The sequence below is a fragment of the Cheilinus undulatus genome, linkage group 1 (assembly GCF_018320785.1).
Source record: "Cheilinus undulatus linkage group 1, ASM1832078v1, whole genome shotgun sequence".
In the NCBI taxonomy this organism is placed as follows: Eukaryota; Metazoa; Chordata; class Actinopteri; order Labriformes; family Labridae; genus Cheilinus; species Cheilinus undulatus.
The window spans coordinates 4,107,234-4,120,628 of NC_054865.1; the positions used below are offsets into that span (position 1 = coordinate 4,107,234).

At 40.5% G+C, this 13,395-nt stretch overlaps 1 protein-coding gene across 2 annotated transcripts in view; it reads left to right on the forward strand.

Annotated features, from left to right (window-relative positions):
• The first annotated feature begins 2,603 nt into the window (after window positions 1–2,603).
• LOC121512969 (proprotein convertase subtilisin/kexin type 6-like) overlaps window positions 2,604–13,395 on the forward strand; it is a 28,667-nt gene continuing 17,875 nt past the window's right edge. The window contains exons 1-6 of one of the 2 annotated variants that reach the window (XM_041792410.1): window positions 2,604–3,060; window positions 5,912–6,016; window positions 9,017–9,127; window positions 9,206–9,349; window positions 9,659–9,735; window positions 11,710–11,798. In XM_041792410.1, coding sequence (XP_041648344.1) covers window positions 2,896–3,060; window positions 5,912–6,016; window positions 9,017–9,127; window positions 9,206–9,349; window positions 9,659–9,735; window positions 11,710–11,798 — 691 coding nt within the window. In that variant the 5' untranslated portion in view covers window positions 2,604–2,895. The remainder of the gene's footprint in view (window positions 3,061–5,911; window positions 6,017–9,016; window positions 9,128–9,205; window positions 9,350–9,658; window positions 9,736–11,709; window positions 11,799–13,395) is intronic. The other variant, XM_041792419.1, reaches the window with a different exon arrangement.

Sequence of the window (13,395 nt, forward strand, 5' to 3'; positions counted from 1 at the left end):
GCTCCTGTCTGAACAGTTTGGGCCCGGTTAGAAAGTGACAGGACCAATCAGCGACGAGGGGCAGTACTTTCAGGCGCAACAGAGTCGTGACGTAAACAAGCAGCAGCAAGAGCTGGTGCAGTTATGGAGGAAGAGATTAGCGTGGATGCTGCTAAAGCGCCAGTTTAATCAAAACTTGACAACAATTCTTCATTAAAAGAAGAACAACGAACAGCAGTGAGTTGTTTTCTTTTCAAAAACAACAAAAGTCGAGTACTTACATGTCTACAGTCGCCATGTTTCGCGTTATTCCTCAGTAGCTGCGCACGTGCAGCTTGATAGCGGCTACGTCACGTGTTTTGTTGCTCTGATTGGCCCGTAGAGATGTGATAGACAGAACATTCATCCAATCACACTCCGAGTTTTTTTCAAAGCCTCTGCCTTTTCTCAAATGTTTCCTATTGAAGCATTCCCAGATGGATGTGTGAAACACATCCATCTGACTGTCAAGTTAATAGTGAAAGGTATGGAAGAGGATTAGGGCCTCTGAAACACATATTTTTGAGACAATTTCATTTTTTTACTTGTGAGAAAAAAGAATTGTGAGATTAAAGAGAGCCATGTAGAATCAAATGTACTCCCCCCTCCCTTCCTGTTCTTCTCAGTGTTTGAGCTCTGTAGCTCTGCCCCTTTTCTCACGTACCTCCTTGTGCATGTGCATGTCCGCTGAATCAAATACTGACAGTAGCAAAGCTCTCATGGAGCGATTTTGCTCCGCTTTTCCACTGAAATCAACAGTCGTGTTACAGGCAAGAAAACCCTTCATCTCAGCATGAACACATTCTACATAGGACCGAACACTGCCATAACTTTGCCATTGTATCAACTTCTCACTGAGCTGAGAGGTGGAAGCACACCTACTACAGCAGCCAATAGGAACACTGCCTCTGACTTGAGCCATGATTGGCTGCGAGTGCCAGCCTCCTCATTGGCTGGAGCATCATCCCTTGCTGGTTTTCCTCAAGTGAGAGTGCAGCGCGAGGAGGTGTTGTTTTTGTGGGCATACGACACTAAAAGTAAATCGCTGACTACAGCTTTAAAGTCCGAATTCTGAGATGAAAGACACAATTCTGACTTCAATCCCAGAATTCTGACTTTAATCTCAAAATTATAACTTTTTTCTCACAAGTAAAAAAAAAAAAAATTGCGTCTCAAATTTTTTTATCAGTGGCCCTAATCCTCTTCTGTACATGGCAGTCTTACTTTCAATAAAACACTCACATGGGAGAAGATGTTTGAGTTGCAAGCGCGATAGCATACACAGTTTATAAGCTCATTTCTGCCTCTGAAAAAAGAGCGAAAAGGAAAATAGGTAATTATACAAAGAATGATAAAACAGAATAATGAAGTGAAATTATGAATCAAAATTAAAAGGTAAAAATTCATAATTATGAGCAGTGTTGGGCAGCGTTACTTTTGAAACTAACTCCTTAGATTACTGTGTTACATACTGAGAAAAGTAATTTGTTATGTTACTGCGTTACCTTCTTCTAAAAGTAACACGTTAGAGTACTTTTGCGTTGCTAAATATTAAAACCCTTTAGCCACACGTTGGTTGTAAAAACAACAGATAATGACCACAAGTCTGCATTTCAATGTGCAGACTCTAATGCTGATGTACAGCGTCATTTACAGCCCATAATATGTATCTCTGCAGCCTGAGAACACCGCCAACAGACCGGAAAAGGTTTACAGCTCTTTAACATGCTCACAATCTGACAACAGGCTGAGCAGAGGCAGACAGAGTCACTGGAATGCTGTGTGTAATGACAGTGCGTAACTGGAACAGCTGAGCAGCTGATTCAGTGAAGGCAAATGAAGCTTTTAAACTTGCGTTTCACTGTGATGCTGTTCTTGTCCCTTTCTTTCAAAAATCCATCATAATGGGGATAATTCCACAGTGGCCTGCTGTCCTCTCAGTAACCTCGCTGGCTCAACAAGCTAACAAGGAGCGCAGAATGTCTGCCTTCCACTGGCACGGTGCCACATGCCAAAGTGAATACAGGAAGAGAGAAGGACAAACAGAGCAGATGCTTCAAGGAGCTTCTTTTTTTCTTTCTCTTTTTGAAGCTACAGAAGAGAGGAAATTTGGGATTTTTCTTTCATTAACGGGATGACTTTTAGGAAAATATAACTTGTAACGGGATTACTTGAACTGTAAAACTAACGCGTTACGTTACTCGTTACTCCAAAAAGTAATCTGAGTACTCTAACGGATTACTTTGTAACACGTTACCCTCAACACTGATTATGAGATTAAAAAAGTCATTTAGCTGAAATTAAAAGCCTAAATTCTGGGGTAGAATGTAGAAATTAACAGTTAAAAAGTCAATATTTGAACTAATCTCATAATCATTGCTTTTATCTAATAATTCAAACTTTTATCTCATTGCTATGATGTTTAAGTTTGTACTTTAGGCTTTCTGTCTCATGATTTCAACTTTTTCCTCCAATGAAACTCATGCAGAAGTTTTGTTTTTGTTGTCACTAACTAACGGCGCATCCTTCTTCCGACCATGTGACGTCATGATAGTGAGTCCTTTCACCGTTGCACCATAGTCCTGGTGGACTGACTTCGTTCAGACCAGAACCCATGAAGGTCCGTGATGGGTTAGTTTTTAGGCTTTAAGGTGGAGATTGGGGTCAGACCATCGTCCGTCTCACCCCCATGTGTGGACTCTAGCCTCTCTGTGTGCGGCTCAGAGTCCCTCCGCGGAATGGGAACTACTTTTTCAAAAGCGGACATCTAATTTAACGGTACTTGAACGCAACATTCCGGACCTCCGGCACACTTGAGCCTAAAAATCCCTTTTTATCTCGAAGAGTGAGTCTGAGTGAGCCAGGTCTGGAGTCAGGATGACCCTGTTGTGGCTCTTCATTGTTCTGAATGCTGAGAGCTTTCTGACAGTGTTGTCAACACCAGGAAACATTTACACCAACCACTGGGCTGTGAGGATCCCAGGAGGACCAGGACAGGCGGACAGAGTCGCTGCTAAATACGGATATGTCAACCTGGGACAGGTAGGAGAAACCCTCCACTATAACTGTGGCTTTAGTGGACTTATTGTTGAGGTGGACAGTCAATTACATTCTTAATCTCAGTTTAAGTTTTTATGGATAAATGAATTAAAATAACAAACTGGTGTGACCGTGATCCAGCTAACACAGAGTCCAGTTTTATTGATAAACTACAACAAGCTAACATTTGGTGACTGTTAACAAGCATTTAATTTTATTGTCTTAAAGACTGAGGTTAAGGTATATTTATTCTCATGTTCTAATGAAACACACAAACTCAAACAATGATGACCCTTTATAAGCTTAATCATGTAAAGTTAAGCTGTGGTAACCATATTTTATTTTCAACCTGAATAATAACCACATTTATCAAAGCAACCAAACGAATGAATTTTATTTTTGTTGAAGTGCAGTACAGCCTCATTAAAATGTAAACCCCTATTTCTAAACCAAAGTTGGGCAAGTTGACTAAATTATCTGAAAAATAATGTCAGACTAAATAGCCGATGTGTGCACAGTTGTCAGGATGCCAGAGAACAAAGTACAGGGAACTGAAATAACCTTAAGGGAAAAATAAGTGAATTATTGGGGAAAACAACAAATAGGTTAAAAGAGGCAAGAATGGATCAAGAAAGGTAAAAAACTAGACAGGAAAGTGGTGAAAAGTAGCAAAATTGGTTAAAAGACACACAAATGGATCAAGACTCACAAAAAGGGGCATAAAATGGGTGGGGAAATGGGGGAAAGTGGTTAAAAATGGACTACAGTTGGTTAAAGTGGGGGTATTATGCCTTTTTTCAAGGCTTTACACCATCTCTCCGATACCCATGTAGTAGCTTCACATGGTTTACAGTTCAAAAAACTCATGTTTCTCGCACTGGCGTCCTGAAAAACCCTATTTAAACCTCCATCTGAAATGCTTCATTTGTGCTGTTGTCTCTTTAACCCCCCCCCCCCCCCCCCGTGCTTTCCTCCGATTGGCCAATTTTCCGGAGGCTGGCCAACGGCAGGACTCAATGTTTTGTGCCTGCCCCCTCCAATGGGGCTATTTTGCTATGCTAGTACTTGTAAAGTTTGAATGAACCGGTCTGACAGCATAAAATATGGCGAATTTTGATATACGTCCGTACGTGTTAGACCCGGAGCCTGATCCTGATAGTCTGGAGAGAGAGGGGGAAGAAAACCAGCCGCAGTGAAGAATAGAACAGGACGTATCTGTTTGGTAAGTGTTTAATTACTGTGCTACTAAATGGCTAAATGGCTAACAGGCCTTGTGGGGGCGGTCTGTTCCGCTTTGCCAGCAGCACGGACGAACCAGTCAGGAGTTCCTATTGCGATGACCTCATCAGTTTGCTCCATTGAAATCTCGTCTCGGGAAGATCTTGGAGAGATTCCCAACGAACCGTTTTCATCAGTTTGCACTCTAATTCCAAGATTTCTGCCACATACGTTTATCTTGCAGTTTGAAAATTTTTATACATGAAGTATGGACACCCAACATTGTGACTTTATATTTATGTTTTAAAAATCGGAAAAGTATTATACCCCCTCTTTAAAAATAATAAAAAAAAAAAATGGGTCAAAGGAGGTGAAAAATGGTCAAAAAATGTAAGGCAAATGGTGAAAAGCAGTTAAAAAGTGGCAACAGTGGTTTGAAGAGGTAGAAATATGTCAAGAAAGGCAAAGGGGGCAAAAAATGGATGGGAAACTGGTGAAGGGTGTTTAAAAAGTGACAACAATTGGATTGAAGTGGAAAAATGTGGAAATTCATTGGAAAAATTAACAATGATTAAAGGGGTTAAAGAGTGGCATGAATAATTGATTTTAACATCAGAACCCAATCATAGCTTCACAGACTTTTCAGCTCCAAAATGAAGAAACTGTTAGCCTGGATGCTAGCACAATGCTACTGGGGTTGGCATTCAGTGGGTTGTTCAGGGGTCCAGACTATGCTGTGGGAGGGGCCTGCTCGTACTTAATCAGTTTCGAGTACCATAAACTCCTGTATCAGAAAATTACAACAACGAAAATTAGGATATCATGGATCTGTCTTTCCTGTGATATAATTCAGACACTGAACCAGTCTCATATTTTACCTTCATTAAACATTAGTGAAATATTTAAAGCCTTTACACTTTGCCCTTAAACTTTAATGGTGTAAAATAAAGTAAGGACAAACTAAACCGATAAGAAATAACAGCAAGTCTACAATAACTGTAGCTATTACTTGAAACAAGATAGCTGGTCTTTTGTTAAAAAGTCCTCTCGAAACAGCCGTGTGTTGGTTTCTTTAACAGAGGTCGCCTCATAAAAGTCAAGCTCCCATCTTTGTTAAGACAGCAGGAAGGCATCCTGCTAATAAAAGGAAGGAAAACAAGATGTTAGTGTTTGATGGAGGGACTAGGAAAGGACCAGGGTGGGTGCACAGCTGATGTCAGAGAAGAGTTTGACTGTAAAATGTGCCAGTCGTGCACATGAGCTCAGAAACCTCCTCACTAGAGAGAACATGCATATTTATAAGGTGACTTCATATGCTATTATCAGAAGGCTCAATGTGTTTTGAATGTAGAAAGCTTTGTAGATTCAGGGGGTTTTGCATTAAAAAGTCAGACCACATCAATGTTAAAGCCTTTTAGATAACAGCTGCACATGGAGAGAGAATAGCTGAGACACCGCCATCTTTTCTGGTTACACTTACATTTATCATGAATCACACGCTCCATCAAAGTACGTAATTAAACTGTCTAAAGCTTTATGGCATCCAAGCAGAAAGAATGGATGCAAAGCCCCAAAGAAGCCCAAGCCATAATCATCTGTAATTTTCTTGGTGCTTCTGTTGAATGTGTTTGGTCAGATAGGAAGTCTGGAGGATCATTACCATTTCCACCACAGCAGAGTGGTTCGCAGAGCTGCCATCGCCTTTAAGGGCCCTCACAGCTTCATCCATCTGGACCCAGAGGTGAGACTCATTTCTGCTCCATCCTAATGCTGGCAGCAGCTGCTCACATTACTCTGTATTCTCTCTGTTAAGCTGGTAAATACTACGCTTTGAATATGGCTCTCAGGATTAAAAAAGAAGACGGAGCAGTGTTTTCTTCCCTTAGTAAATGGTAAGACAGCAGGTGTGGCTCAGTGCGTGGAGTCAGTCGTCCTAACCAGAAGGTTTCCGTCCCCAGTTCCTGCAGTCAATGCTGTAAATGAACGGGATTAGTCCAAATAATATGGCTGGCCTGACAGCTCCTAAATCTGGCAAGGATGAGAATGATCAGGATGAGAATAATTAGGATGAGAATGACGCTCCATGCTGCAGAGAGAAGAGAAACTGACAGCTCATCTCCACATTCATTCCTGCAGGAAACTGCTAAACTTTACAAGATTGCTGGTAGTTGATTAAGGGCGCATTCACACCAGAGCTGTTTGGTCCGCTTTGAATGAACTCTGGTCCATTTCCCCAGATAGTCCAGTTTGTTTGGAGTGGTGTGAAAGCTCACATGAACTCTGGTGCGGACCATACAAGCGGACTCTAGTCCGCTTGAAAACAGGGGGTCTCGGTCCGCTTCCAAACGAACACTTCATTAGAGGTGTGAAAGCAAAGCGGACCAACTTGTGAACCAAAGGCAGGAAGTGGCATAAAGCGTAATGATATACAGATTTATATGTGATTTAATACACTCAAATACATGTCGGTACCTCTCTTGGTGTCTGGGTAGCCGTGGCGACACATCGTAGTCCTTGCTGATTTATTCGTCTCATGTAAAGGACGACATGCTGGAACCCGACCTAAAACAACATGCCTTGGAATCTGTCCTTAAGACAGAGTAACCTTGCAAAGCAAATGGATACGCCCGTTTCCGTGTTTCTCACTGGCAAATCCATCTTGCAAAGCTCCCATCTGAACCATTTGGGCCTGGTTAGAAAGTGACAGGACCAATCAGCGATGGGGGGCAGTACTTTCAGGCACGGCGGAGTCGTGCCATAACAAAGCAGCAACAAGAGTCCGGTGCAATTATGGCGGAGGACATTAGTGTGGATCCTGCTAAAGCACCAGTTTTATCAGAACTTGTTGACATTTCTTAAAAGAAGAACAAAGAACAGCAGTGAGTTGTTTTCTTTTCAAAAACGACAAAGGTTGTTTACTGACATGTCTACAGTCGCCATGGTTTGCGTTATTCCTCGGTAACTGCACACACGCAGCTCGCTGGTGATTATGTCATGTGTTTTGTTGCTCTGATTGGCCCGTAAAGATGTGGCAGACAGAACGTGTCAGGTTAAAGACGCAAAGGAGTGCCATCCAGTGCTGTTTGCTGACATAATCCTTGTGTCTTAATTCAATAGCGCATTACAAATTACGTTATCATTATAATTATAGATGTTAACCAACTGCTGCAACTGTTAATAAATACAACCACGCTACCAAATTCTTCTTGTCAAAATGTTTGTTTGCAGAATCAACCATCACCTGGACTCTGAACTAGGAAATAAAATCCAGTCAAGTATGGGTTTCGTGTTATAATGTGGGCCATATTTTGTTCTATTATAGAATTTGCTTAGGTCCAATTAAGAATAGACTAGAGACCACATTTGGCCCCTGAGCTATTGTTTGGACCCCCCTTCTTTACACAGAAGCCTCATAACCTTCCTACCAGACTGTTTCACTTTTCTATTTCACATCCATCAAGGAAACACTCATACACAGTGTTCGGGAAGCCAGAGCCTTAAAAAAACTCTGAGGGCTACTGGACGAACATTCTGTCTGTCAAATTAAATACCGGCCAATCAGAAGCAACAGCACATTAGTTGTAGTACTCATGTGCTGGCCAAGGTAGAAAAGTACATAACACAGGTTTGACAACGTGGTTAACTATCAGTGGAGCCTGCTGGGAAATTAAATCCTTGCCAAAGCCAGTCAGCAGAAAATTGCAAAGGTCTTTCAGTGCAGACATTTGCTCCTCTTTTGATGAAGAAATGTTATTCAGTTATTGCTGCATCCATGCTAATCTCTTCACTGGCCGCCATTGTTTGCAGGCTTGCAGTTGCTTCAACTAAACCACACCTATAGCTACAGCTTCTGTCCTCTCAGATGACACTGATTGGTTCAGTCAGTCTCTGATTAGGATCAAGTGCTTGAAGCATTTTAAGATGGATTTGTCTGATGACCAGTGTTGGGTGTAATGTGGTACAAAGTAACATGTTAGTGAAATGACATTACATTTGTCAGTAACACAGTAGTGTAACGGGTTACTGCTGCAATCACGTTACAGTTACTGTAATATAAAATAATTAGCTTGCTACTGCTGTTACTGTAAATCCTCTAAGGACATGTAAAATGGGAGCAAGGAGAAAAAAAATCAAGCATCCTTTTTAATGTGCACTCACGCACCACTCAATAATTCAGGTGAGGAACACATTAGTGCAACACTTGTGTGTTTAAATCATAAATTCATCAATCCTCTGGATAATAATGAAGACTTCCCTGCAGCAGAGTGGAGAATAACAATAAAACATTAACTTACCTGTTGATTTGGCTCAAACAGCCAACTGTTGATCCTTTGGCCTCCTTTCTCTGTTTCTTCCTCTAACTGATGCTCCTAAAAGTGTGAACTTATCTTAGTTTTTCATGCTATTTGTTTACGTCATGACTCTGCCGCGCCTGAAAGTACTGCCCCTCATTGCTGATTGGTCCTGTCACTTTCTAAATGGGTTCAGATGGGAGCTTTGCAAGATGGATTCGCCAGTGAGAAACAGAGAAACGGGCGTATCCATCTGCTTTGCAAGGTTATCTCAATATAGCATTAGAAAAAAAACAAATCTCTATGTTTTAAAAAAGTATCCTTTATTTTATTGTTCTGGCACAGCTGCAGAGAGACACTCACGTATCCTTACACCATTGACTGCATGAAATAGTGCCATGACATTATATTACAGTAATGTGTGTAATGTGTATTCCTTCCACTTTTAGGTGCACTGGGCTGAGCAGCAGGTAGTCAAACCAAGAGTAAAAAGGCAAATCCAAAGTGAAACAAGCTTCATTCATTTCAGTGATCCAAAATGGTCCAACATGTGGTACATTGTAAGTCCTCCACACCAGACCATTTTTCCTCTTATTTGTCTTTCTTTGGGCAAGATAAGATGTCATGTTTTTCTCCAGCACTGTGAGGATAAGAGCAGCCGCTGTCGCTCAGAGATGAACATCCTGGCAGCCTGGCAGAGGGGCTACACCGGCAAGAACGTGGTGGTCACCATATTGGATGATGGCATTGAAAGGAACCACCCTGATCTAGCTCAGAACTATGTAAGTTCTATCCATCTCCAAGTGCTCAAAATCAAAATAGATTTCCTCATGAATTTCCTCATGTGATGTCTAGAAAGACTACTTCAATATTTCCTCAAGTCAGTTATAGAAAGGGGTCAAAAGAGCTCTTTATGAGGGTTTTACAAACACATTCTAGCTGAAGAAGGAAGTTCACTAACAATTCAATACTCTTCATAATACCCAGCCCACTCAGCTGCTGTGTCAGCATGGAGCACATCATTGTCTTTAGCCAGAGCCGGTATGCAGCTGTTGGTCATGCAAAATTGTTTTCTGTTTTCGTTTCTGCAGGACCATCTAGCAAGTTATGATGTTAACGGGAACGACCATGATCCAACACCACGATATGACTCCAGGAATGAAAACATGTAAGAAAGAGCAGCCTTAACTCTGACACATTAAACTCCTGCTCTTCTCTGTCTATCCTTCTATCCTTTACTCAGGTTTCTATCAGTAAAATGCAGGACATGTCCAATTCAGGAGTAGGTCCTGCAGCTTCTTAATCTCCAGAAATACTGTAAAAAAAGTCTTGAAGTGCTTCAAACAACCTTTGTTTGCATATTAACAGACACAGAAACTCTCCGTAGCAGTGGTATAAGAAGTTTTCATCTAACAGTGTTTTTGATTTTATTTGCCAAATTCAGTTTCCTTTAAAGAGAATATATAAGTTATAATCCTCTACCTGGGTTTGTGGAGTTTTAAGCAGAACCGTTTATGCAAACTCAATTCCAAAAGAGTTGGGGCGCTGTGTAAAATGTAAATAAAAACAGAATATAATCATTGCTAAATCTCATAAACCCACATTGTATTAACAATAGAGGATAAACAACATACATACTGAAACTGAGACATTTTACAGTTTCATGCAAAATATTAGCTCATTTAGAATTTGGTTTTTTGGCAACAGGTCAGTAACATGACTGGGTATATAGGAGCATTTCAGAGAGGCAGAGTCTCACAGAAGTAAAGATGGGCAGAGGTTCATCAATCTGCATCTAAAGAATAGAAAAGAATTTATGAAACTGTTCCTCAATGTAATAATTGTGAAGACTTCTTTGGACCCTCCTCTAGCACTGTTTTAAAAACAAGTATGATTCTGTACTGGAAATCACTACATGGGCTCAAGAACACTTCAAAAAAATCATTGTTGGCCATGCCATTTACAGACGACAGTTAAAGCTGGATCATGCAAAGAAGAAGCCATATTTGAGCATGTTCTAGGAATCTCTCTGTCCTCTCTGGACCAAAGCTAATTAAAAGGGACTGAGGCAAAATGGAAAACTGTTCTGTGGTCAGATAGATCACCAGTCCTGCAGACTAAAAAGGAGAGGGACTATCCAGCTTGTTCTCCTGGCTCAGTTCTAAAGCCTGTCTCTCTGATGGTATGGGGTTGAATTAGTGCCTATGGTGTGGGCAGCTTACACATATACAAAGGAACTATCAATGCTAAAAAGTAGAGAGAGGTTTTAGAGCAACATATGCACCCATCCAGACAAAGTCTCTTTCAGAGAAGGCCTTGAATATTTCAGCAAGACAATGCTAAACCACATACCACATCCATCACAACAGCATGGCTTCACGGTTGTAGAGTCAGGGTGTTGAACTGGCCTGCCTGCAGTCCAGACCTTTCACAAATAGAAAACATTTAGAGCATAATAAAAGGACAAATCCAGCAAAGAACACCAAGGGCTGTTGAGCAGCTAGAATCCTACATCAGACAAGAATGGGACAACATTCCTTTTCCAAAACTCCAGCAGCAGGTCTCCTCACTTCACAGACATTTACAGACTGGTGTTAAAAGAAGAGGGGATGCTAAACAATGGTAAACTTGGCCCTGTCCCTACTTTTTTGAGATGCGTTGCTGCCATCAAATTCAAGAAGAGCTAATATTTTTCATGAAATGGTAAAATGTCTCAGTTTCAACATCTGATATATTGTTTATATTCTATTGTGAAAAAATATGGTTTTATGAGATTTGACACTCATTGCATTCTGTTTTTATTTACATTTTACACAATGCCCTAACTTTTTTGGAAATATCAGTATGATATCAGATATCAGGAAAAACATTTTTTTAGAAAACTATTAGACATCATTCGTGGTAATGAGGGTTCACAGCAGGTCATCCATGTCAGCAGTAATGCTAACTTTGTGTGTGGTATTAGCAGGAAAAACCATCCAAGAGTGTGTAAAGATAAAAATATCCTCCCCAGTCAGGCTGTTTTTACTCTCATGCACTCAGAGAGGTTTACTGTTATCTCTGCTTGATCTCGTCATTGAAACAGATCACAGCGGTGTGTCAGGCCGTAACTCCTGTGTTGATTTTCTCTGTTTACATAAAGACATGGAACTCGGTGTGCAGGTGAAGTTGCAGCAGCAGCCAATAACACCCACTGCATTGTTGGAGTTGCCTACAACGCTCACATTGGAGGTAGAGTTTGGTTTCCTTCAACACAGAAACACATGAATTACATGGGGTTGCTCTTTTTGTTTTGTAATGACTCCTAAAGCCACTTCTGTAAAGCACTGATTTAGCAGTGGGACAGGTTCATTCCACTCACAATGCCCTTCATTAATATCACAGCATGTATCAGACGTATTCCACACTACATTCGTAGTCCTGCCAGGGTGGATCCTTATGACTTCACTGCAGTTAAATCTTTATTTCACTGCTTAGAATTATCTTAAACTATTGATGTTTTGGTGCAAAGCTAGGTAATAGCATTTTTAGTTACTCTAGAACTGATAACAAAAGCAAGGTGTATGTTCACATCATGAGAAAACCTCTGGTGTTATAAAATAAAGCTAAAAATGTGCCGTCAGGCTGTAGAAGCTGCAGAAGTCTCTTATTAGACCAAAAGTGAGAACATTTCAAGCCTGACGTAAATGTGACACAATGTCTAATGTAAAACAGCCTGTTTTACATTTCTCTGTAATGTGTTGTTTAACATATGCACTTTATCAGTGAAGTAGAGTTTACTTTATCAGGATGAAGGAGAGTTTATCAGTGATAGCAGAGCCCTCATGTTTTGTCTCAAACGTACCAGATCAAAAGTTTTTTTCAGTTGTTTCAAGGTTCAAGATTCCCTTTATTATCCTTGTGTAGGGAAATTTGTTTTGCAGCCAGCTGTCAACCATACCATACATCCAGACCAATCCTAAATACAGCATAAACAACTCAATAAAAATAGAAGCACAAGAAAAAGTGTGCAATACAGCAATAAACATACGTAGTAAAAAATAAAACAGATGCACAAATGGTTATTTAAAACGGCAGTGGCAGCAGGGACAAATGATGTTTTTAGCCTTTATTCCTGCATACTGGCTGGCTGATTCTGTATAGTCTGACAGTAGCAGCTTAAAATGAAAATAAAGGACGGCTGTGATCAGCAGGATTGACTAGTGCTGTCAAATTAACACGTTAATCACAGATTTTTTTTTTCGTTTTAAAGAGCAGATTAACCGCACTAACGTCATATGTCACTGTTTCTAGATTTTTCCAGACATCTCCTCTGAAGCGCACACAAACAGACAAGTATGGTCACCTGCATCAGAGTCATGCTGAAATGCACAAACTCTATCTGCTAATGTGCAGACTCCCCTGTTTAAAAGATTACTCCTGTGTTTCTACTGAAATCCCATAAAAAGGTCATAGAAAGCTCAAAAACACATTCTTTTATTAAGTAACTTTATGATATGTAACTTTCGTGACATCAGTTGCCTCACTAACAAGAAGCTTTCTGAGTGCACGAGTGTATGATTACAACTTGTTCATGAGGAATACCAATGAAACTTTGAGAATAAAACAAAACAAAAGAAGAACAGACAAAAGCAGTAGGCAGAGGGCCTATCAGACAGAGAGCAGAGACAAATCTAGTGTCCAGACAGTGAGGGTCTGAGGGAGGATAAGGAGGATGATAAATGTCAACAGAGTCCAGTGATCACATATACATATATTTAAATATATAACCATTTAAAAATCTCTCTAAGTTTGTCAAGATCAGCGCAAACATTTTTATAAAAACAAC